The sequence below is a fragment of the Rana temporaria genome, chromosome 11 (genome assembly GCF_905171775.1).
Source record: "Rana temporaria chromosome 11, aRanTem1.1, whole genome shotgun sequence".
NCBI classification, from domain to species: Eukaryota; Metazoa; Chordata; class Amphibia; order Anura; family Ranidae; genus Rana; species Rana temporaria.
The window spans coordinates 45,486,578-45,512,819 of NC_053499.1; the positions used below are offsets into that span (position 1 = coordinate 45,486,578).

Genomic DNA, 26,242 nt, shown 5'->3' on the forward strand with positions numbered 1-26,242 from the left:
CAATTGTCTGTTAAAGCGACGCAGTGCCGAATTCTAAAAACGCCTTTGGGCATTTAGCAGCATATTGGTCCGGGGCTTAAGTGGTTAAAGGGGTTGTAAAGGTACAATTTTTTTTCCCTAAATAGCTTCCTTTACCTTAGTGCAGTCCTCTTTCACTTACCTCATCCTTCCATTTTGCTTTTAAATGTCCTTATTTCTTCTGAGAAATCCTCACTTCCTGTTCTTCTGTCTGTAACTCCACACAGTAATGCAAGGCTTTCTCCCTGGTGTGGAGTGTCGTGCTCGCCCCCTCCCTTGGACTACAGGAGTCAGGACGCTCTCTATGTTGCAGATAGAGAAAGGAGCTGTGTGTTAGTGGGCGTCCTGACTCTCCAGAAGTCAAAGGGAGGGGTCGAGCACGACACACCAGGGAGAAAGCCTTGCATTACTGTGTGGAGTTACAGGCAGAAGAACAGGAAGTGAGGATTTCTCAGAAGAAATAAGGACATTTAAAAGCAAAATGGAAGGATGAGGTAAGTGAAGGAGGACTGCACTAAGGTAAAGGAAGCTATTTAGGAAAAAAGAAATTGTACCTTAACAACCCATTTAAGCTGTTATAGCTGCAAAGGGTGGGCTAATACTTTTGGTAATATAGTGTATCTTTAAATACCCCTTTCAATTTTTCTATACAATCAGGCCTGATCGGGAAAAGTTTGATTGTACTGTGTGTGGCCACAGAGTCCTTCACATAGATAGCCGTTCTCCATAAATCTGGACACTCAAGTCTTTTCCAAGAGATGAGCACATCTTCAGACTGTAAATAAATGGCAATATACTGCATATTATGTGGTTTTATTTATTATTAATACTTTTGTAAGCTTTGGTTTGGATTTATTTTTATACTAAAATGAAATGTTTTGCGTCCCAAGTTCTTTTCTGCTCCGTCCTTCCATTCCACGCACAGTCCCAAGGACAATGGCCTTTTTAATGATGTTTACATGAATCATGTGGACTGTGGCTCTAGTTGCCCCCTCTCCGATTCCTCCCTCACCGCTCCTCCTCCTTTTCTTCCTCTCAATCCAGCATCTTTGGACACCCTCTTCTCCTCCTCCCTCTGCCTCCTCCTCTGTAGTCTGTCTGATACAGACAGTCTCTTGTTTTAAGTCATGCAGCTGTTCTTCTCTGCACTCCATCCCTGGGGATACCCACTTGTCACAGATAGGCGCTCAGAGTGGTCCTAACAAGAGCAGTGTGGGGTGAGTAGAGAGCCTGAAACATTCAGGGCTGTGTGGTGATGCTCTGCAGGAGCAGGTAAGATGATATGGATGCAGTGTAATACTCTGCAGGGGTCACAGGGATAGTGCAGGGATATACAGGCGGCGGTGTCCTGTAGACTTTCATTCATTATCCTGGAGTTATTAATCAATCCCTATTTGGCTTCAGTCTTCTACGCCAACTGCAGGGCTCTTCACGCCGGCTGGCACAGTGAGTCACTCTGATGTTTACAATGCTTTAATTGCCATGACACAGTGTGGGACGTGTTGTATACGGGGCAGCCTGGGATGTCATTATAGCTGAGAGCAGCCAATGCAATGCAGCAGGCTCTGTGATGCTATGCCTGTGTCTCCTATACTCTGATGTGCTGATGCAGTGACAGACTAGAGTACAGTGGGAGGTGCTGCAAGGTGCTCTCCTGTCACTCTGTTGAATGCAGTAGGATGGCATTAGGTGCCCACTGCTGTGGATTTCTTTCTTAGCTATGGATCAATGATCTGAAAGGTGTTGGGCGCAGTGCAATAGCCTGCAGCTTATTGACAAGTTCTGATCTCGCCTGCAGCGCCCGGAGCAAAACAATGAATGGATGTTTGCTGCAGAATCACACTGCAGAACAGGGAGATGGGGGCATTCAGGGGTGGGAAAAAATAATAAAGGGAAAGCAGAAGATCAGAGGGGATGAAGATGGGCAAATAACAGTTCCGAAGCAGAAACAGGTGTCTTTTGTCCGTCTGTCTGTCTGCTGGCTATGAGGTCTCCTCGTGTGATATGCACTATTAACTTGCTTTTATGTAGGGATTAATATTCATGTCTTGTGCCATCCGCTAATAACCACTAAGTCCGCCACGTTTCACCTCTTCCTGCCTTTCTCCCTGACCTTGTATATCTCATATGGTAAAACCTTGGATTGCGAGCATAATTTGTTCCGGAAACATGCTTGTAATCCAAAGCACTTGTATATCAAAGCGAATTTCTCCATAAGAAATAATGGAAACTGAAATGATTCGTTCTACAACCATTTATTCATAGGTCCTTCAGTTTATAGTCCATATAAAAAGATTATAGCAATGTGATGGGTTGTGTAATTATAAAATGTCCATCCACAAATGGAAGCCTCCACAAGGGGATTAGAAGCAAAATCCAACAGGAACTACAGGGTATAAAAGAGAAAAAGGCCGCCTCTAAGTGTAGCGATATGTTGCTAAATGTTGTACCTTCATTAAATGTAACCATATTGCTACACTTAAAGGAACACTAAAGGCAGATTTTTTTTTTTTAACCACTTAAGCCCCGGACCAAAATGCAGGTAAAGGACCAGACCCCTTTTTGCGATTCGGGACTGCGTCGCTTTAACTGAGAATCGCGCGGTCGTGCGACGTGGCTCCCTAACAAAATTAGCGTCCTTTTTTTCCCACAAATAGAGCTTTCTTTTGGTGGTATTTGATCACCTCTGCGGTTTTTATTTTTTGTGCTATAAACAAAAATAGAGCGACAATTTTAAAAAAAAAACAATATTTTTTACTTTTTGCTGTAATAAATATCCCCCAAAAATATATAAAAAAATATTTGTTTTCCTCAGTTTAGGCCGATACGTATTCTTCTACATATTTTTGGTAAAAAAAAAATCGCAATAAGCATTTATCGGTTGGTTTGCGCAAAAGTTATAGCGTTTACAAAATAGGGGATAGTTTTATTGCATTTTTATTATTTTTTTTTTTTTTTTACTACTAATGGCGGCGATCAGCGATTTTTTTTGTGACTGCGACATTATGGTGGACACTTCGCACAATTTTGACACATTTTTGGGACCATTGTCATTTTCACAGCAAAAAATGCATTCTTTATTGTGGAAATGACAGTTGCAGTTTGAGAGTTAACCACAGGGGGCGCTGAAGAGGTTATGTCTCACCTAGTGTGTGTTTACAACTGTAGGGGGGTGTGGCTGTAGGAGTGACATCATCGATTGTGTCTCCCTATAAAGGAGATGACACGATCGATGCAGCCGCCACAGTGAAGCACGGGGAAGCCGTGTTTACACGCGGCTCTCCCAGTTCTTCAGTTCTGGGGACCGATCGCGGGACCCATGCGGGGATCGGGTCCGTGGGTCCCACGGTCCCGGAGCTTCGGACCCACGGCTCGGTAGATGTAGAGGACGTCCATCTGCCCAGCTGTGCCATTCTGTGGATGTGGATGTATATCTACAGGCAGCGGTGGTTAAGTGGTTAAATAATATACTTACCTCCACTGTGCAGATCGTTTTGCACAGAGTGTCCCCGAATCCGGTCTTCTGGGGTCCCTCGGCGGCTGTCTCGGCTCCTCCTCGCAAAAGCTTTCCACCTTCATGTGAGCGAGCTTGCATGGTGAAAAGCTTTTTTGCGAGCGCGCTCCCGTGATACAGCGACAGGCATTGCTGCCGACTGTATCACTCGGCCCCGCCCCCAGGTGCGCTGCGTCATCCGCTGTGATTGAGAGCAGCGCCAGCCAATGGCTGCGCTGCTATCAATCCGTCCAGCCTAGCCAATCACCGGCCAGGCTGGGAACCGAAGAGGATCACATGGACGCGCACGGGACTTTCGAGGGGTCAGGTAAGTAAAACGGGGGTTCGGGGGGGCCACTACCTTTGGATGTTTTTTCACCTTAATGCATAGGATGCATTATGGTGAAAAAACATTTACCTTTACAACCCCTTTAAGCCCTGTACACACGATCGGTTTGTCCGCTGAAAAAAGATCGATGACTGTTTTCATTGGACAAACCAATCCTGTGTGGGCCCCATCAATTTCATTTCCATCGATGTAAAAAAAATAGAACATGTTTTAAATTTTTCCTTTGGATAAAAAAACGATAGAAAAATCCGATCGTCTGTATGGAACTCCATCGGTCATAAATTCACGCATGCTCAGAATCAAGTCGACGCATGCTCGGAAGCATTGAACTTCATTTTTCTCAGCATGTCGTTGTGTTTTACGTCACCGCGTTGGATTTTTGACTGATGGTGTGTAGGCAAGACTGATGAAAGTCAGCTTCATCGGATATCCAACAAAAAAATCAATCGGATTAGATTCCATCAGATATCCGATCGTGTGTAGAGGTGCCTCTATTCTCTTTTATACTCAGTTGTGACATGACGCTGCTTGTATATCAAGTCAAAAATTATTAAAAAATGTTGCTTGTCTTGCAAAACGCTCTCAAACCAAGTTACTCTCAAACCAAGGTTTTACTGTATAACCTTGTCCATCTATCTCACATAAGGTGTACATACACAATCAAGGCTTGTCCACGTTGGACCCATTGACATGCATTGTGCTGCAGTTTTAAATGGGGAAAGTACATTGACAGGAGAAAACACATTTAAGGGACTTTATCAAAACTAGAGTGGACAGAATCTGGAGCAGCTTTGCATGGCAACCAATCAGTTGCTATCTTTCATATCCAAAGCTTAAAGGTGTTGTAAAGGTTTGTTTTTTATTTTCTAAATAGGTTCCTTTAAGCTAATGCATTGTTGGTTCACTTACCATTTCCTTCGATTTCCCTTCTAAATGTTTTTCTTTCTTTGTCTGAATTTCTCACTTCCTGTTCCTCCTTAGTAAGCTTGCCCCCATCATCCGTGCCCTTCTGGCTGGGGGTTAGTCAGCGTGCTCGCCCCCTCTCACAGCTTCTCCCCGCAGGGATGTAGTCCCAAGGGAGGGGGAGAGCACTCTGACTAACCCCCAGCCAGAACGGCACGGATGATGGGGGCAAGCTTACTGAGGAGGAACAGGAAGTGAGAAATTCAGACAAAGAAAAAAACATTTAGAAGGGAAATCGAAGGAAAAGGTAAGTGAACCAACAATGCACGAGCTTAACCGCTTGCCGACCGCCACACGCAGATATACATCTGCAGAATAGCACGGACAGACAAAAGGATGTATATATACGTCCCCTTTAAGAAGCGGCATTGTAGACACACGCGCGCCGCAAGCTCCGTGACTCTGACCGTGGGTGGCGCGGACTCGATGTCCGCGGGCATACTCGCCATCGTGTGAGGATGAACGGGGAAATGCTGATGTAAACAAGCATTTCCCCAGTCTTCCTAGTGACAGGACAGTGATCACAGCCTCCTGTAATCACTGTCGTGTCACACACAGCCCATCCCCCCTACATTTAGAAGCTTTCCCTAAGGCACACTTAACCCCTTCAGCGCCACCTAGTGGTTAACCCCTCCACTGCCAGTGTCATTTTCGCAGTAATCAGTGCATTTTTATAACACCGATCGCTGTAAAAATGACAATGGTCCCAAAAATGTGTCAAAAGTGTCCGATGTGTCCGCCATAAAGTCGCAGTCATGATAAAAATCGCAGATTGCCGCCATTACTAGTAAAAAAAAATTATAATAAAAATGCCATAAAACTATCCCCTATTTTGTAGACGCTATAATTTTTGGGCAAACCAATCAATATACGCTTATTGTGATTATTTTTTACCAAAGTTATGTAGAAGAATACGTATCGGCCTAAACTGAGGAAAAAATTATTATTTTTTTATATATATTTTTGGGGATATTTATTATAGCAAAAAGTAAAAAATATTGCATTTTTTTCAAAATTGTCACTCTATTTTTGTTTATAGCGCAAAAAATAAAAACCGCAGAGGTGATCAAATACCACCAAAAGAAATCTCTATTTGTGGGAAACAAAAGGACGCCAATTTTGTTTGGGAGCCACGTCGCACGACCGCGCAATTGTAAATTAAAGCAACGCAGTGCCGAATTGCAAAAAGTGGCCCGGTCTTTGGCCAGCAAAATGGTCAGGGGCTTAAGTGGTTAAAGGAACCTATTTAGAAAATAAAAAACAAACCTTTACAATCCCTTTTAACTGAACAAGGTGAAGATAGAAGCTGATTGGTTGCCATGCATATAGGGTTGCCACCTTTCACCTTTTCTTCAAGTCAAACACGAATATGTTAGCGGCGGAGCACAGCAATTAAAAAAAAAAATGTATAGTATATACTATGCAGTACATATATTTTGTGATTAAATAACATTTATGATCATATGAAGTTAATCACAATAGTCCCCTCTTACTTCAGAGTCCACAGAGTTCCCCTTTTAAACCTGAATCAGCAGAGTTCCCCTTTTAGACCTGAATCAGCAGAGTTCCCCTTAAACATCTGAACTTGCAGAGTTTCTTTACACTGTAAGGGGGGACTCTGCAGACTGATGTAAGGGAGAACTCTGGGGACTCTGACCTAAGGGATGCTCTGGGAATCCTAAATTAAGGGGGAATACTGAGAACACATTACAATCTCCGCTTAGACAACTGCAGACAGCAACCCTGCTGGGAAGCAAGAGTCCGGTCTGAATAATGTGTCCGGGTTTCAGGTGGTCTGAAACCCGGACACATGATTCAAAACCCAGACTGTCCGTGTGAATCCCAGAAAGGAGGCAACCCTACATGCATAGCTATTCTAGATTATGGCTGCTCCAGTTTTTATAAATGCCCCCAACGCTGTTTAATAGGACCTGTTCACACCAATGCCTTACATTGCAGTGTGTTGTCAAAAAGTCATTTATTTTGCATGATGTTGCATTGACCTGAACATTGCCATTTAAATCCATTGAATAAAATATTTGAAATTCTGCAATAAAGGAAATACAGGGGCTGCTAATCTCCTTCTGAAAATGACTGGCCAGCAGCTAGCCTGACTCTCTGCCTTTAACCACTTAACCCCCGGACCATATTGCTGGTCAAAGACCAGGTCACTTTTTGCGATTCGGCACTGCGTCGCTTTAACTGACAATTGCGCGGTCGTGCGACGTGGCTCCCAAACAAAATCGCCTTCCTTTTTTCCCCACAAATAGAGCTTTCTTTTGGTGGTATTTGATCACCTCTGCGGTTTTTAGTTGTTGCGCTATAAACAAAAATAGAGCGACAATTTTGAAAAAAAATGATATTTTTTACTTTTTGCTATAATAAATATCCCCCAAAAATATATAAAAAAACGTTTTTTCCCTCAGTTTAGGCCGATACGTATTCTTCTACATATTTTTCGTAAAAAAAAATTCGCAAAAGTTATAGCGTTTACAAAATAGGGGGTATTTTTATGGCATTTTTATTAATATATTTTTTTTACTAGTAAAGGGCGGCGATCAGCGATTTTTTTCGGTACTGCGACATTATGGCGGACACTTCGGACACTTTTGACACATTTTTGGGACCATTGGCATTTTTATAGCGTTCAGTGCTATAAAAATGCATTGGATTACTATAAAAATGCCACTGGCAGTGAAGGGGTTAACACTAGGGGGGGGGGAAGGGGTTAAGTATGTCCCTGGGTGTGTTCTTACTGTGGGGGGGGGGGGGTGGCCTCACTAGGGGAAACACTGATCCTCTGTTCATACATTGTATGAACAGAAGATCAGCATTTCCCCTGCTGACAGGCCCGAGAGCTGTGTGTTTACACACACAGCTCCCGGTCCCCGCTCTGTAACAAGCAATCGCGGGTGCCCGGCAGCGATCGAGCCCGCCGGGCACACGCACGGGAGTCGGGGGCGACCGGGGGGCGCGCGCGCGCGTGCGCCTCCGGCGGCGCGCGCACGCGCCCCTAGTGGCCGCTCAAAGAGCGGACGTATAGCTACGGGCTCTCGCCCAGGAGAGCCGACCTGCCGCCGTATAATGACGGTGGCTGGTCGGCTAGTAGTTAATACAGCAACAAAAATAAGACACGCGGAAGATTGTGGAGCTTTTATGGCGATAGGGAGAAGATGGGGGGAGTAGAGGAGGGTTGTATGCAGAGGTCAGAGCTGAAGAGGGGTAAACGTGAGATGTGGATGGAGATGCTGTGGAAGAAGACTGAATTCTGCACTCTGTGTGTAGCACACCGCTAAACTCTGCACTCTGTATCCAGCGCACCCCTGAACTCTGCACTATTTATGTAGAACACCCCAAGCTCTGCAGCCTGTACATAATGCAATCCTGGTATTTAATGACTCTGTTTAGACCACACCCACTATTTGATGCGGTTTGGAGGGTGTGTGTAAGTGATGGGGGGTTGTGGTTGAGTTCCTGTACCTATTTTCCAAGAAAAAAAGCCCTGCAGCAAAGTGTAATTTCTTCAGTGTTAGAGAGGGAGAGAGAGAGAGAGAGAGAGAAATGTCCCCAGCACACCAGGATCTCCAAAAATGGGTCCAAACTTTAATCAGCGATCACATATTTACAGCAAAAGGCGACGTTTCAGAGCCACGTAGGACCCTTTAATCAGGCTTGTGACCTGATGTGATTTCTCTCTATGACTATATACGACTCCAGCCGGTGGTCACTTCAGCACCCAATTATAAATACAGCCATTTCTACAGGAATATTGCATTGGATTTCTTCAGTGTTGTCACATGAAAAGATATAATAAAATATTTACAAAAATGTAAAGGGGTCTACTCACTTTTGTGAGATACTGTGTGTGTGTGTGTGTGTGTGTGTGTGTGTGTGTATATATATATATATATATATATATATATATATATATATATATATATGTACACACATATACACACACTGACATTTTTATTTTATTGTTTTTTCAATATAATATTGATTAGGATATTAGTAAGTTGTAAATAATATCACAGATAACTCAGGCAGCAATGTGGAGTATCCAACATGTTTGACACACAGAGCAGAAAATTACAAAGCTATTTACAGTATTAATTATGAAGCAGATAAAAAAATAAATGGTCAAAACAAAAGCACAAAGTGAAGAGTGTAATATCCAGATACCCTGGTGTCCACTATCAGAGGCGTTGCTAGGGGGATGCGGGGGGTGCGGTCCGCACCCGGGTGACACTCGCTAGAGGGCTGACACCATCCCGACATTTGAGGATTTTTTTTTTTTATTCTAGGGGTCCAGAGGTGCAGGGGGCTATGTGATGTAAAGGGGTCTAGTGATGCAGGGTGCTGTGTAATGTAAAGGGGTCCAGTGGTGCAGGGTGCTGTGTATTGTAATGGGGTCCAGAGGTGTTGTGTAATGTAAAGGGGTCCAGAGCTGAGGGGTGCTGTGTAATGTAAAGGGGTCCAGTGGTGCAGGAGGCTGTGTAATGTAAAGAGGTGCAGAGGTGCAGGTGGCTGTGTAATGTAAAGGGGTCCAGAGGTGCAGTTGTGGAGAGGGGTACACAGTAGTAACAAAGATATATTGAAGGATGCAGAGGTATGCAGGGGGCACAGTGGGATGTTTTTACATTTTAACGTGGGGGGTGCCAGATATTGGCTCTCAAAGACGTTTTCACAGGCATACTATAGACACCCAGCAGGTACAATATTTAAAGGAATTTTTCATTTTTTTTATTTTTTTATTTAAGCATCATTAACCACTTCCCGCCCGGCCTATAGCCGATTTACGTCCGGGAAGTGGTTTTGAAATTCTGACTGGACGTTCCTGAACGTCCTGCAGGATTTCATGCCGCACGCGCCCGTGGGGGCGCGCAGCGCGGTGATCGGTGATGCGGGGTGTCAGTCTGACACCCTGCATCTCCGATCTCAGTAAAGAGCCTCCGGCGGAGACTCTTTACCACGTGATCAGCCGTGTCCAATCACGGCTGATCACGATGTAAACAGGAAGAGCCGTTGATGGCTCTTCCTCACTCGCATCTGACAGACGCGAGTAGAGGAGAGCCGATCGGCGGCTCTCCTGACAGGGGGGGTTCGCGCTGATTGTTTATCAGCGCAGCCCCCCCTCGGATCGCCACACTGGATCACCAGGGAAGCCCACACTGGACCACCAGGGAAGGGAAAATAATTAAAAAAAACATTGAAAAAAAAAAAGTCGTAAAAAAAAAAAAAAAAGCTTTTAAAAAAATAAAAAGATGCCAATCAGTGCCCACAAATGGGCACTGACTGGCAAGCAACATGGGTAGATCAGTTCTGCCCCACAATGTCCATCAGTGCCACCCCACAGTGTCCATCAGTGCCACCCCACAGTGCCCATCCATGCCCAGTGCCCACCTATCAGTGCCCATCTGTGCCACCCATAAGTATCCATCAGTGCCACACATAAGTGCCGCCCATGAGTGCCCATCTGTGCCGCCTATGAGTGCCCGGTGCCGCCCATGAGTGCCCATCAGTGCCGCCCATGAGTGCCCATCAGTACCGCCTATGTGTGCCCATCAGTGCCGCCTATGTGTGCCCATCAGTGCCGCCTATGTGTGCCCATCAGTGCCGCATACCAGCGCCGCCAATCAGTGCCACCTCATCTGTGCCCGTCAGTACTACCTCATCGATGTCCATCAGTGCCATCTCATTGGTGCCCATCAGTGCCACCATATCAGTGACCGTAATTGAAAGAGAAAACTTACTTATTTACAAAAAAAATAACAGAAAAAAATAAAAACGTAATTTTTTTTCAAAATTGTCAGTCTTTTTTTAGTTGTTGCGCAAAAAAAAAAAAAAAATCGCAGAGGTGATCAAATACCACCAAAAGAAAGCTCTATTTGTGGGGAAAAAAAGACGCCAATTTTGTTTGGGAGCCACGTCGCACGACCGCGCAATTGCCATTCAAAGTGCGACAGTGCTGAATGCTGAAAATTGGCTTGGGCGGGAAGGTGCGTAAGTGCCTGGTATGGAAGTGGTTAAAATCACTGCTCCTCAGGGTGTCTATAGTATGCCTGTGGTAACGTCTTTAAAGTTGAGTTTCACCCATTTTTTTATGTTTGTCTGTGCTGCATGCCCTAATCTCATAGTGTTCAGAATGGACAATTTTTATTTATTTTGTTGCTTGTAAATACAATAGCACAATCACCTGCCTGCCAGTAAATTAGGAAGAACTGATCTAGCTAAACCATACAGTGCATAAATATATGTACAACACCTGGGATGCATATATACCCTCTACACACTGTAACATTAACTGACTAGCCTGCCTGCCTGCTCTATCTACCTGCAAAAAATGACTCTCTCTCTGTCTCTCTCTGTTCTCTGTTAACTGCCGCAACACACTACACAAGGCCGCCCTGCAGGCGGCCTTTTATAGTGTGGGGCGTGTACTAAACCCCCTGAGCCATAATTGGCCAAAGCCACCCTGGCTTTGGCCAATTATGGCTCTCCGTTTTTTGCGCGCTGTGATTGGCCAAGCATGCGGGTCATAGGGCATTCTTGGCCAATCATCAGCCAGCGATGCCGCAGTGAATTATGGTCTGTGAAACGTAACTCGAATTTGGCGTGAACGACCCTGTTTGTCCGTATTTCGACGAACGATCGAACATACGATGTTCGAGTCGAACATGAGTTTGGCCCCATACACACGAGAGGATTTATCCGCAGATACGGTCCAGCGGACCGTATCCGCGGATAAATCCTCTCGAGGATTTCAGAAGATTTCTATGCGATGGCGTGTACACACCATCGCATTGAAATCCGCGCTGAAATCCTCTGCCGATGACGTGTCGCGCCGTCGCCGCTATTATGACGCGGCAACGGGCGCGACGCTGTCATATAAGGAATTCCACGCATGCGTCAAATCATTACAACGCGTGCGGGGAATCCCTTTGGGCGGATGGATCCGGTAAGTCTGTACAGACGAGCGGATCCATCCGTTGGAATGGATTCCAGCAGATGGATTTGTTGAGCATGTCAGCAAATATCCATCTGCTGGAAATCCATCCCAGGGGAGATTTATCCGCGGATAAATATCCGACGGAGTGTACACACCATAGAATCTATCCGCAGAAACCCATTTGATGGGATTTATCTGCGGATAGATTCTATGGTGTGTATGGGGCCTTTGCCTTTGAATACGAAGCTCATCCCTACCCAGAATTTTTTTTTTTTTATCATCTTTATTTTTCAATTTGCTCCTCCCAGCAGCTACATAAAAGGCTAAGTTGAGAAGTGAGGTGAGTAGCTGGGCCAGCAAAGATACAGTAGTTATGCCTGCTACACATTATATTATATGTTTTTTTTCTACTCGGAGTAGCTCACTGTATTGCACTAACTATTTGATGTTAGTGCAGCGATCTCCTCACTGAGCTATTGTGATCTGCCAGAACACACCGGCCAATGGCTGTCAGCGTTGATCGAATTCTGATTAGCTGCTGTTTTTCCAGCATGCCTGTGTGACAAAAGATGGCTGTTCCGCTGGCTTCTGTAGGACATACTGATATACACACAGGCCGAATATTTATCCCGTGTGTACCAGGCTTTAGACATTCCCAGAAGAGGCGAGGGCTGTGACATGCAAGAAATGAGAGGTAATTGACTTTCACTGGATTCATTTATAGAAAGGAAAAACACTGCACGTAACTGTTTTCAGTACTTGATTTTATTTTATTTTTATTGTTACCTGTAATGTTTTTGGTTTAAGCATGCTTATCTATGTGACCTGCCTCCAGCAATGAATGCAGCTTTATCTGGGGGAAAAACTTGACACTAGTCAGTTCAGTTGGCAGTATTTTTATGATTATTATGACCAGGGCCACCATTAGGGGGGTACAGGCAGTACATCTGTAAGGGGCCCGGAGGTCCCCAAGGGCCCGGATGGCAACCCCCCCTTTTTTTATTTATTTTTTATTAAAAAATATATATATTTTTTAATATAGATATATATTTTTTTTAGGGGTCCGGAGGTCCCCAGGGGCCCGGAGATCCCCAGGGCCCCAGAGATCCCCAGGGCCCCGGATGACAACCCCCCTTTTTTATATATTTTTTTATATATTTTTTTATTTATTTTATTTTTAATATATATAATAATTATTATTATTATTAAAAGGCCCAGAGATCCCCAGGGCCCCGGATGACAACCCCCCTTTTTTTATATTTTTTTATATATTTTTTTATTTCTTTTATTTTTAATATATATAATAATTATTATTATTATTATTATTATTAAAGGGCCCAGAGGTCCCCAGGGGCCCGGATGACAACCCCCCTTTTTTTTATATTTTTTTATATATTTTTTTATTTCTTTTATTTTTAATATAAATAATAATTATTATTATTATTATTATTATTATTAAAGGGCCCAGAAGTCCCCAGGGCCCCGGATGGCAACCCCCCTTTTTTTTATAAAAAAAATATTATTTTTTATATTTTTTTTTTTTTTTTAATATATATATATATATATATATATATATATATATATATATATTTATTTATTATTAAAGGGCTCAGAGGTCCCCAGGGATGGCAACCCCCCTTTTTTTTTCTTTTTTTTATAAATGTTTCTTTTTTTATATATTTTTTTTATTTTTATTTTTATTAAAGGGCCCAGAGGTTTATTTTTTTATTTTTATTAAAGGGCCCAGAGGTCCGGGATGGCAACCCCCCTTTTTTTGTAATTTCTTTTTATAAAAAAAAAATATTTTTTATATATACAAGCTGTGTAAGGGGCCCCATAATTCCTGATGGCAGCCCTGATTGTGACCAACAGAGGCCATCTTTAAATCCAATGTTAAACATCCAGTATCAGACGACATTTAGCTTATGGATAAGAAAAGCCAAGATCCATCTATTAAGATTTACTACACAGAATGTACTATCTTATCTGAATACACCAGGTTCATCTACTAAAACTATAACTCTAGTGAAACAAAAAGGGGCACCAAGCAGTTGGCTATTGCTCATTTAATTCTGTGCATAATAAATAGTAGAGTAGGGAGAAATGTACTAAATAAATTACAATGATATATATTTTTCACATTTACATAAATCAGTCCAGAGTAGTTGTTTCCTGTCTTATTTTCTCTTTCTATCTTTCATTCTCTGTCTCTAGCCTTTCTGCTCCTCGTTGTGGATCTTTGGCTTTGGGTTGGGTTTCCTCTCCTGCTTGGTGTATCTAACACACAAAAAGTTATCTCCTCCTCTGAAAAGATATGGATAATAAGTCCTACAAAACTGAAGGAACGTGGCCTCCACCACAATGTAAGCACACGCTGGAGCGTGAAAAGAAGAAGTGCAAGTATGCCCCCGGCACAGTGTCTGTGGCCACAGTGAAAAGTGGGCATCCTATAACAGTCATAGAGATTTCCCCTGAAACCACCGAAGTGAACGACTATTACTTATGGTCCATCTTCAATTTTGTCTACCTGAACTTCTGCTGCCTGGGCTTCATTGCACTGGCCTATTCTCTGAAGGTGAGTAGGTTTATTGTCATTTTCAGTCAATACCCATTGAAGGTGCAGATGAATGGCAGACACATTGAGGCCCGGATTCACAAAGGACTTACGATGGCTTATCTCCAGATACGCCGTCGTAAGTCCGAATGTGTCGTTTCTATGCGCCTGATTCAAAGAATCAGATACGCCAGAATTTGTCCAAGATACGACTGACGTAAGTCTCTTACGCCGTTGTATCTTAGGTGCATATTTGCGCTGGCCGCTAGGGGCGCTTCCGTTGATTTACGCGTCGAATATGCAAATGAGCAAGATACGCTGATTCACAAACTTACTTGCGCCCGGCGCATTACTATACGCTGTTTACGTAAGGCGTACGACCGGCGTAACTTTACCCCTCATAAAGCAGGGGTAAGTCATGTTAACGTATGGACGTCGGAACAGCGTCGTATTTTACGTCGTTTGTGTAAGTCGTAAGTGGATGGGGATGGGCGTAGGTTATGTTCACTGGCCGCACAAATGTCTGTTCTGCAAATGATCACCTGGTACCTGTAACGACATGCAATGATTAAATCCAAAATTGGCAAAAGGTATTGGACAGTCATGTCAATCATGGGAGGGAGGGGGGGGGGGGGGTGCAGCGTGCCCACTGTGTTAAAGTGAATCTGTACTTTGCCCAACCAGAATAGGTTCAATTATTCTCGCCTCTGCACCATCACATACTCATCCTTTGCTCTCTCTTACTCAGTTCCACTAGGATTGAGGAAAAGGAGCCAGAAATTGAGTCACATGCTGTCCTATGCTCAGAGCTACTGGGAATTTCTCGCAACCTGCAGCCAACAGAGCAGCAGCGAAACAAAACGAAAAGGGGGGAAGGGAAAGCAAGTGAATCTTTTGTTCTGCCCTCTGAAGGGTAGAGCAAGATCACCTTAGATGCTAAGAAACTAAAATATGTGTTAAATCCGACTCTAAACTTCATTTTGTTTAATAATCAAACAGAAATCAATGACTTTAAATGGACTTTGATGGGGTAACACAATTTGACTTGTGATTTTTATCTGACAGTCAATGTTAATATAATGTCAAAAATGATTAGGAAGTATATAGAAGTCCTGATATCAACAAAACGGTTTAAACTATATAATCAATATTATTTATGAACTTTCGAACAGTAACTTATCTCCTCTCTCACCTAACTATAGAGCTGCTACACTTGCAATGTTCAATGAATCTGACCAATGTAATAGAAAAATACAAAATAAGCGTGTACAATATATTATAAAACCCTTTGATGTACTCCAAATTAAAACAATACACATTTCATATAGAAATGTATATATAAAAAAAAGCTATTTTATAACACAACACAATATAATCACCCAGAACAATATATAGGTCCATGTTCTCCAACTGTGATACTCTAAAACAAAATTTACTATTAAGAATTATTTTTTTTACACTTTTTTTTATACATTACCGTGTTGTGCTTCTCAACTTAAGCAACTATTTTATCACCCCGTTGATTCTCAAATCAGAAAGACTCTCACCCTATGAATGACCTCTATTATGAAAAGGAGCATCATATGCAGGGGTCAAGTCCTGGGGAAAAAAGTGTGGGAACTCCCACCCAAGATCCACTCCCCCACCAAAAAAAAAAAAATGATACGCTCATATGCATGATTACTAAACCGCATGTTCTTTCTAAATCCCGCGATAACCTCCGCAATGTCTCCTGGCAACAATGACAAAAGCTCCCAGGAGACATTGCGGCATCAAGGAAATGACGGAATACCCGCACACTACCCGATGAATCCATATACAGGAAGCGGCCATTAACATAAAGGATTACTAAGGTTCGCCTGCCCCTGACAATGACTCGACTGCTCTCAGCTGCTCTAGTCCTGCAAAGGGAACTGCGTTCCTGCTGTGAAAAAAGTGCAGGAACTCCATTCCCACGCGTTCCCGCAGGACTTGAGCCCTGATCATATGGTAATGATGAATCTGTTATGGTAATCTCAACTGTTCAGATTGAATCAAATTTCACAGATCTTATACTTTACATAAATCAGAATAAAGACGCAGTATAGTTATAAATAAAAAACATAATAAAATGGTTGTACTTACTCTTGCAAAGTGCGTCTAGCCCTATTGTATTCAGCCCTAATCTCAGTGCCTGTTTCCCTGGGGCACTGTGACCACCCTGCTTTTTTTCTGAAATCAGAAGATGTAACTGACCCTGCCCAACACATTTTGCCACCTAAGACTTCTTCATGAAACAGCTCTCTGAAAAAGTCTCTGTAATGGACTAGTTGAGTGCCTCCGCCAAACAGTGCTTATTTCAGGAACAAGGTATTATAGCTTAGAATTGCACCCAAGAACTAGACAACACTAGCTTAGGTGCAAACCGGAACTTATAATCTCAAAGTGTTCAAATGTGAAATCTTCAAGTGCAGTTTGTTACATTGCCGGGGTCAAAATGGGCAAATACTGCATTATGCAGCTCTCGAGGAGCAGCGGGGATAGATAAGAAATATGCCCAAGAAGAGTTGCCTATCCCTGGAAGGTTAAAGTGCGTCTGCGCGATCTGTCTGATACAATATGCCCACAGACGCACACTGTTCTGGGTACTTTCTACCTGCCTAATGCCGGTAGATACTCCCGGCCAGCCAAAGGGTTTCTAGGCCCGGCTCTTTCCCATCCTCTGACCAAATCTGACTAAGCAAACAAAATCTACATGGGTCATATTCAGGGGATAGAATGCCCATAGTCTCCTCATAAAGCCCCTGTCCTGGCTGGGTTTGTCACATTTCTCCCCCCTCAAAAAGGTAGACTAACCAAGTTCCAGACCTCCAACTGGTCTGGACCTGCGTTAGTCGGGCAGAATGAACACACATAGTCAGTCCACATGATCTCCATTCTTGGCTGCATGGGAGAGTTGTCAGTAGTTGTGGGGAAGAGCTCATGGACCCTCTGTCCAGCTGCCAGCTCTTCAGCTGAGAGGTCTTAACCTTTCCAGGGCTGGGTCTGCTGCTGAAGAGAGGGGCCGACTGCCCCAACTCCCTGGTGCCGTGGAGGTACTTTAGGTGCTAGAAAGAGGCCAGCGCTCTGCCCTTTTGCCAGCACATTAGCTGGGAGTAGGGGCTTCATTACAGCAGCTTGTCGCTGGGGAGAGGGGCCATCTGCCTAATGTCAGCTTTTTTGCTGGGTACCCCATATCATCCGCTCTGGCTAACTGTTGGGGAGGGAGGATGGCTAACTCGGCTCCCAGAATGTGGATCTGCTGCTGGGGAGATGAGCCGGTTGATTCATCTCCCGTAACCTTATCCCGGTGCTGGACGGGTGCATTCCTCCATCCAAGCTTGTCCTGTGAAAAAACAGGTTTGTCAAGGTGAGTCAACCCTTGCTGCATCCACCATAAGAACTCCACTTGCATAACTGTGGGTGGAGGTGGGCAAAACACACTCTTGTCCTGCACCATTGCCAACACTTCAGCCGGAATTTCAGGGCCAGTGGCTGGTACTTTCGATAGTCCCATGCAAAGGGAGCCCAGCCTAGCTGCTGAGCAGAGTCTAGCAGCCATCTGTAGGTGATCTCAAGCTCCCATTCCTGAACAGCTAGAACCTCCAAATCTTCCTGAGCCCAGAGCACCTCCGAGATGTTCAGCATCCAGTCTCTGTAATCCAGGATTTTTTCCAAACGCCATTCCAAATCACTCCCAAAGTCAGGGTCCTTTGACAGCCTCCAATATAACATCCGCAGGCCATCATAGCCAAAGTCTTCCATTAAGCGGTCGTTCAAGGGCACACTTGGGCTACATAGCAGCAGAGTTTTCATCCAACCGTATCTCTGCCCGGACCAGCCTGCTTAACTCAGCTGTCCACTCCTTGTGCAGTTGTTCCCCCAATAACAGCGTCCGCACTTTGTACTGTGACCAGTACCTTTCCTGATTGGAGGGGAGAATTTTTCCCTGGTGGCGCTGCTCACAATCTAGCTCTTCCTTCTCGAGTTGCCAGTGGCCTTTGCATCTCTTCGGCCTCCTTCCAAATTTATTTTCCATGGCGGCTGGTATGACCTCTCCTTTTCTGCTAACCAGGCCTCGGATGCCGGTGGTGGTTTGGATGTCCCAGACTGCAGGAAGCATCCTGCCGCTGCCACCAAATGTGACAGACCGCCTGGCATACCGCCTGGGTGCCTCCGCCAAACAGTGCTTCCTCCAGGAATAAGGTATTATAGCTGAGAATTGCAGCCAAGAATTAGATGACACTAGCTTGAGTGCAAACAGGAACTTATAATCCCAAAGTGTTCAAATGTGACATCTTCAAGTGCAGCCTGCTATACTACTGTGGCAAAGTGGGCAAATGCTGCATTGCGCAGCTTTCGAGGAGCAGCCGAACAGGATAAGAAATATGCCCAAGAAGAGTTCCGTATCCCCAGTTGGTGAAGTCTGCACGATCTGTCTGATAAAATGTTCCTGCATGCACACCACTGTTCTGGGGACTTCCTGACTGCATAACCCCAGTAGATACTCTCAGCCAGTCAAAGGGTTTCTGGCCTTGGCTATTTGCCATACTCTGACTGGGAGAAGCTACCATGCACATCTGCACCAGATTTTGCTCTCTCCAGTTAGTTAGTAAACGAACCTTAATGTAACAATGTAGGATCAACTGCTGAACAGCAACTGAGAGATGTGTAGAGATGTGTAAAAAGGGATCTAACTAGTAAAACACAAATATCTTTGGCATTTTTTTCTGAGTGTGTTTTTAAATTCTGCTTAAACAATTGCTTTAAAGCTTAAAGAGGAGTCACCTTCCCATAACAAAAATATATAAGTCAGCACCTACAAATACTGTAGCTGTTCACTTTTACTATTAGGGCACTTACCTGTGCAGGCGAGCCAAATCTTGAAAGGCTTTTGGGTGCTGCCATCTTAGCTAAGGGTAACCAGCAGTAAAGTGGCTTCACAGCTAGTTTCCTACTGTGCATGGGTAAATTGCACTGTCCTTTCTCAATGGGCCGGCTGCCGGGGGGGGAGTAGGAGGGGTCGAACTTCTGGCTCACTTTGCTGTGGCAAAGTGAGCCAGAAGTATGATTGGGGACCTGTCAAAACCAGGTACCTGCTCCCCCCTTCCCCGAAAAGGTGCCTAATGTGGCAGCGAAGTGGGGGAGAAGGCAAACAAGCGGAGCTTCCCCTTTTGGGTGGAGCTCCGCTTTAAAGAAGAACTTCACTCTCTTAATCACTATGCTGCTAGCATTGGTAAATAGCTAGGAAAGTATATCACATTTACTTGTTTTACATTATTTGTTTTTTACATGTCTTCAGTTACTTCATGGTTTTCAAGACTAGGCAAATAACCAAAATCTTAAGGGGGGGAGGAGGAGTTTTCTCAGCTAAGCACAACCTCCTGCCTGCATCAATCCAATGCTCCATCTGTGCCCTGCCAGCTTTACACAGAGAACTGTGCGATCAAAGACAGCTGATTGCTCAGTACTCAGGTCCGCTCTGAGCAGTGACAGTGACCACTCTGTGCTCTGCCCTGCAGAACTCACTGAAGCTGGACTGTGGAGGGATGGGAGCAGCTGGTTCAGTCTCCCAGCAACACGCTAAGAGGCTGAGCCAGCTCCTGGTCAGGCATGTGGACGGATCCTGACATTGTTCTTGGGATCCTGCAGAGCCTGGACAGTGTAACGTCACACCAATAACTTTCCACTAAGTACAACTATAGTTGCTTCTTTCCCAGTCCACTCTCTTCGTTCTTTCTGAATATCCTCTCACTTCCTGCAGACTTGCTCTCCACAGTGGTTGCGGAGGTGCGCCACCTAGTGGTACTTCCTGGTCCGCTCCTGTGCGGCCTATTTAAACTCCCAGCACTGACAGAATGGTGTTCCTCTATTGCTGACAGAACGCCACTGTCAGCTGGGCTTCCAGACTCACCTTTACTGAGCTCCAGCTTCCTGAACTGGACCACCAGGACTCCACGCACGGCACAGCCGCTCTCATCAACCAGGTCCAGGCTCCCAGGACGCTCATCCATGCCCAGCTATCTGCAACCGCAAGTACTCTGCTATAGAAACCAATTACTAGACGCTGATCTCCATACTTGCCACTTGCTTCCAAGTTATCTTCACTGCTATGCTAATCTTATCAAGTACTATGGAGTTTCACTAAAGTCTCAACTACAGCTCTCATGTTTAAGTTCATTGCTATAGATATCAATTACTATGCTCTGCTTGTCGCTTTGCTTTCAAGCCTGTGTTCATTGCTAAAGTACTAAGGAGTTTCACTCAAGTCTGAACTGCAGCTCACATGTTGTGCTCACTGCTATAAATACCAATTACCTGCTTTGCTTCCATGCCTGAGTTCACTCTCTCTAGTCAGTCTGCCCCCTAGTGTGCAGTCCCAGTACTGCGGCTACACTTATCCCTATACCTGTTCTATACCATTAATGCCAAGATTTACTTTAATGTTGCTTATGCTGAAATAAGCACTATTTACTTTACTGAGGCTGTGATGATAGAACCCAAACTCTTAAAGCGGGGGTTCACCCTTAGAGGGCACTTTTCCCCCTTAGATTCCTGCTCGTTTTTACTAGGGGAATCGGCTATTTATTTTAAAATATGTGCAGTACTTACCCGTTTACGAGATGCATCCTCTCCGTCGCTTCCGGGTATGGGCTTCGGGAATGGGCGTTCCTTCTTGATTGACAGTCTTCCGAGAGGCTTCCGACGGTCGCATCCATCGCGTCACGATTTTCCGAAAGAAGCCGAACGTCGGTTCCCAGTGGAACGACATCGGCCTCCGGAACCAATTCTGCTTGGGCCTATCGGAGGCCATGAAAGATGAGCTTGCACGCACTGAAATACCTGCATCCTTAGAGGACCTCATGCTACTTACAGTTGCTATAGACCGCCGCCTCAGAGAAAGAAAGGCGGAACGAGCTAACTCATCTGTCCCTCCAACTCCCAAAAGAGCTAGATCACCTCCTAAAGTGGTACCCATGGACTTGGGGACAATCAGGGGGCCCCTATCCCCTAAGGAGAAACAAAGAAGGAGAGTTCAAAACCTCTGTTTATACTGTGCTGGCTCTGACCATTCAGTTTCTTGCTGCCCTCTTCTCTCAAAGAAGACTGAAGGTAACATTTCACATATCTGTAAGCACAATCGATCTCAGACCATAACTAATCGCTACATTTTCATTCCTCTCACCCTACAGTGGGACCACGAAAGGATCACCGTTGATGCTATGGTGGATACTGGAGCCTGTGGCAACTTTATCAACACCGGCCTAGTTCATCACAAGAAGATTTCATGGGTGACTAAACATACTCCTCTTTCAGTTACCTTCATAGATGGTTCCACTTCTTCCACAGGCCCAGTTACTACTCAAACGCATCCTTGGTTAGTCACTTGTGCTGAAGGTCACACTGAGTCTCTCGTTTTTGATATCATTCCTTCACCACTTTATCCTATAGTACTTGGTCTTCCTTGGTTACTACTCCATCAACCTACTTTCCAATGGAACAACGGCACTCTGCAGTTACAGTCCACTTATTGTAAAGACACCTGCTATCCTATCTCTCCCATCCTCGTAGCTGAGGCTCACTCATCAGATCTTCCAGATCTTCCAGTCCATCTGCAGGACTTTGCAGACGTCTTCAGTAAGACCAAGGCCAACATCCTACCCCCACACCGAAGTTATGACTGTCCCATTGACCTTGTTCCTGGTTGTCCAATCCCTACTGCAAGGATTTACCCTCTCTCCCAACCAGAACTTGGTCATCTCAAGGTCTATCTAGACAAAAACTTAAAGAAGGGGTTTATTAGGCCATCCACTTCCCCAGTCAGTGCTGGAATGTTCTTTGTTAAGAATAAGGATGGTTCACTAAGACCCATTATAGATTATCGTTCTCTCAACACGATTACAGTTAAGGATCGTTATCCTTACCTCTCATCCCTGAGTTACTCGAGCAGCCACAAACTTCAAAAAATTTTACAAAGTTAGACCTCAGGGGTGCCTACAATTTGATTAGAATTTGTTCCGGTGACGAATGGAAAACAGTCTTCAAAACTTGTTATGGATTATTTGAGTACACCGTCATGCCATTTGGTTTGTGCAACGCACCTGCAACCTTTCAGAGATTCATCAATGACATTTTCCGTGACTTGCTTGATGTATGTGTTGTCATCTACTTAGATGATATTCTGATATACTCTGACAACACTCAAGAACATACCAAACATGTGCGTTGGGTACTAGCCAGACTCAGAACACATTCTTTATATGCCAAATTCGAAAAATGTGTATTCGGACAAGCTTGCATCTCCTTCCTAGGATACTATGTCACTCCTGAAGGCATTCAAATGGACCACTCAAAGGTAGAGTGCATCCTCTCCTGGCCTGTACCACATTCCCGGAAGGCGTTACAACGTTTCCTTGGTTTTTCCAACTACTACCGCAAATTCATCAAAAATTTCTCCGCTGTTGTGAAACCACTCAGTAGTCTAACAAGTTCAAAGATTCCTTTTGCATGGTCCAATGAAGCTTAACTCTCTTTTGATTCTCTAAAGCAAAGGTTTACCGCAGCTCCAATTCTTCAATTACCTAACCCATGCTATCACTTCGTTCTGGAAGTGGATGCTTCTGATTTTGCTTTATGTGCTGTGCTTTCCCAACGGGAATCTCCTGATAAACCCTTACATCCTGTTGCCTTCTTCTCCAAAACTTTGTCACCTGCTGAGAAAAACTACCCTGTTGGAGAGAGGGAATCACTTGCCATCAAAGTTGCTTTAGCTAATTTGAGGCATCTTCTAGAAGGTACCACATACCCCTTTACTATCCTCACGGATCATCGCAACCTCTAATATCTCAAGGCCTCTAAAACCCTGTCTGCCCGACAGGTTAGATGGAGTCTCTTCTTCGACCGCTTTGATTTTCAAATCACTTATCGTCCCGGATCACAAAATGTAAAGGCTGATTCATTATCCCGATTGAATGAAGAAGACACCATTGACGTTCTACCTCTTCCTATTTTGCCTTCGAACCGTTTTATCGGGGTTACCACCAGTTTCAAACAACTACTCATTCAAGATACTACCAATGATCCCACCTTACCCGATGGACTCATTAAGCAACCTAATGGGTTATATACGTTGCATCTTCTATTCCTTAAACAACTTCATGACAGCCCCTTGGCTGGTCACCCTGGCATTACAAAGACTATCCACCTTGTAAAAAGGAATTACTGGTGGCCTGGTATGACTAAAACTATACAAGACTACGTTTCTTCTTGTGAGATTTGCGCTTGTAGCAAACATTCACGTAAACCTCCCTTTGGTCTTCTAACCTCTCTTCCAATTCCGAAGAGACCTTGGGAGACTGTTTCAATGGACTTCATTGTCGAGCTTCCCTCCTCTCAAGGTGCCAATACCATTAGGCCTTGTACACACGAGAGGATATCCCCTGACAACGGTCCGCTGGATCGTTTCCAGCGGATAAATCCTCTGGCGGATTTTGATCTGATGGCTGTACACACCATCAGATCAAAATCCCCGCGGAATACATCCGCGGTGACGTGGCCGCGCCGTCGACGCAGCGACGTGCGCGACCCTGGAAGGTAAATACTTCCACGCATGCGTCGAATCATTACGACGCATGCGAGGGATGAGATCGGACGGACTTATCCGGTGAGTCTGTACAGACGACCGGATAAGTCCGGCGGACAGGATTCCAGCGGATAGATTTCTTAGCATGCTAAGAAATTTTTATCCGCTGAAAATCCGTCGGCTGGATTTTTATCCGCTGGAAAATGTCCGCTCGGGCCTACACACGACCGGATCTATCTGCTGGAACTGATCCGCGGATCAATCCCAGCGGATAGATCCGGTCGTGTGTACGGGGCCTCATGGTCATTGTCGACTCACTTACTAAAATGGCTCATTTCCTCCCCATGAAGGGGTTACCCACAGCCATTCAGACTGCCAAAGCCTTCATTGCCCACATTCTTAAGCTCCATGGGTTACCATCTCGCATCATCTCGGACAGAGGTAGCCAATTCATCTCTAGATTCTGGAAGGCACTGTGTGCAGCATTACAAATTGACCATCGCATGTCCACCGCATATCACCCGCAAACCAACGGGCAAACTGAACGTGTTAATCAAACACTTGAACAGTACCTTCGCTGCTACTGTACCCACCTTCAAGACGACTGGTTCCAAGTTCTTCTTCATGCTGAATTCGCGTACAACAACGCTACCAATTCATCTACACAGTTCTCCCCATTCTACGCGAATTATGGGTTTCACCCTGCATTAGCCTACAAAAACAAAGCCTAAAAAAGAAAACCAACGCAGCCATCACAACTAAGAATTGGTAACCTGCAATATAATAGGTTTGCTTTTGTGTTCAATACCATACTTAGGATTTAACACGTAAGATGTTACTATTAAGCACCCCACCCTCGCCCCCTCACCCTCCTCACCCTCCTCACCCTCCTGTGGTGAGAGAGTTTGTGGGGGGGTGGGGGTGAGTAGGGATCCTCTCCTCGCACAAGCTGTCACATTTTAAAATTGGTGCGGTTGTGAGGGGGTTCTGCCCACACAATCGCGTCATTCATTCACAGAGATCTCTTAATGAGGAAATTACAAGTCTCATCTGGCACTGCGGAAGATGGCTTTTAGTTCTCAATGGACTGCAAGGGCGCTGATGAGAACCCTCATATTCTATTCACTATTCCTTTGTCTACCTGAAGGTCCACACAGAGGTACAGACACAAAGTTAGAGGGAGAGTTTGCAGGAGTTTAATATTGCATCTGCGATCCACTGATTGATGTAATGTTCTGCCGGCTCCTGCGAAAAAAAATAATAAATGCATATTTTTTACCTGCAAAAACATGTGCATTTATTATTATTTTTTTAAAGGTGAACTTAGCGTTTAAAGGCAAAAATTTGCTTTTACTAGATGTAACATTATATGCTGCTAACTGATTTTATTTTTGCATCCTGCAGGTCAGGGACAAGAAACTGTTGAACGACCTCACTGGAGCTGTAGAAGATGCTAAGACAGCGCGACTCTTTAATATAACCAGCTCAGCACTTGCAACTCTCACTATAATTATTGTGCTTTTGTACCTGCGTTCCCCAGCTCCTGACTACTAGAGCAATGGTTGTCTGTATAGACTGTGAGTGATATTCTCCTCAGAGCAAGAGAAAGCTCTTTATCCTATACTGTAACAGTCAGCTCTGTGCAGTGTAGTTAGACATAGCGGTAAGCCTCAGTAACCTCCCCTTATTCTTTAAAAACATCCACCCATAATTCTCCGGATCTCACTGTGATGTCATCAGCACCTCGCCATAAGGTAGCCTCCAGTTGGCTGATGGCAATTAATATGCAAAAAATTACTTGCAGACAAGTTAATTCTCTTTGAATCACAGGGGAGGGGACGTCCTAATCGGAGGCTGGACTGGTCTACGCTCCTCCACTCACGTGCCTCGTTAAAAACAGCCCAGTGTGTGAATTTAGAGCATCTCTGTGGCAACTGGTTATATCCCCTCCAATAAAGGACTAATGTTTTCTACAAGGGTGTGTCTATGTTGAAAAGTGGCAACATATGATCTGAGTAGGTTATTGTATTAGCAAAACCTCTTGTCAGAGCCCTTTGGGTTCATATTTTACATTTATCTATCAAGTAATATGTGACATAATAATCATTAAATAATTTACCAAAACATATGAGAACGAAAATCCTTAGATCGTGACCTGCTGAAGCACCACAGGCCTGGATCTCAGGAAGGCCTGAAAAATATGTAGATTGTACCTTCACCCATACCATCACCAATGGAAAACGTTGAATGGGTATATTCACATGAGTTTCTTTAGAAAGTGCCTCGCTTTTGTACCCTTAGGTGGACCTGCAAAA

The 26,242-nt window shown here is 44.4% G+C and overlaps 1 protein-coding gene across 2 annotated transcripts; it reads left to right on the forward strand.

The window, feature by feature from the left end:
* The first annotated feature begins 1,055 nt into the window (after positions 1 to 1,055).
* Positions 1,056 to 26,242, forward strand: IFITM10 (interferon induced transmembrane protein 10). Of its 2 annotated transcripts, none has more exons than XM_040328491.1 (3): positions 1,056 to 1,290; positions 13,987 to 14,347; positions 25,332 to 26,242. In XM_040328491.1, exons 2-3 carry the CDS (start codon positions 14,087 to 14,089, stop codon positions 25,479 to 25,481), a joined length of 411 nt encoding a protein of 136 aa, XP_040184425.1. In that variant the 5' UTR covers positions 1,056 to 1,290; positions 13,987 to 14,086; the 3' UTR covers positions 25,482 to 26,242. The 2 variants fall into 2 exon arrangements, with proteins under 2 accessions (XP_040184425.1, XP_040184424.1); XM_040328490.1 differs by having other exon boundaries at positions 1,056 to 1,235.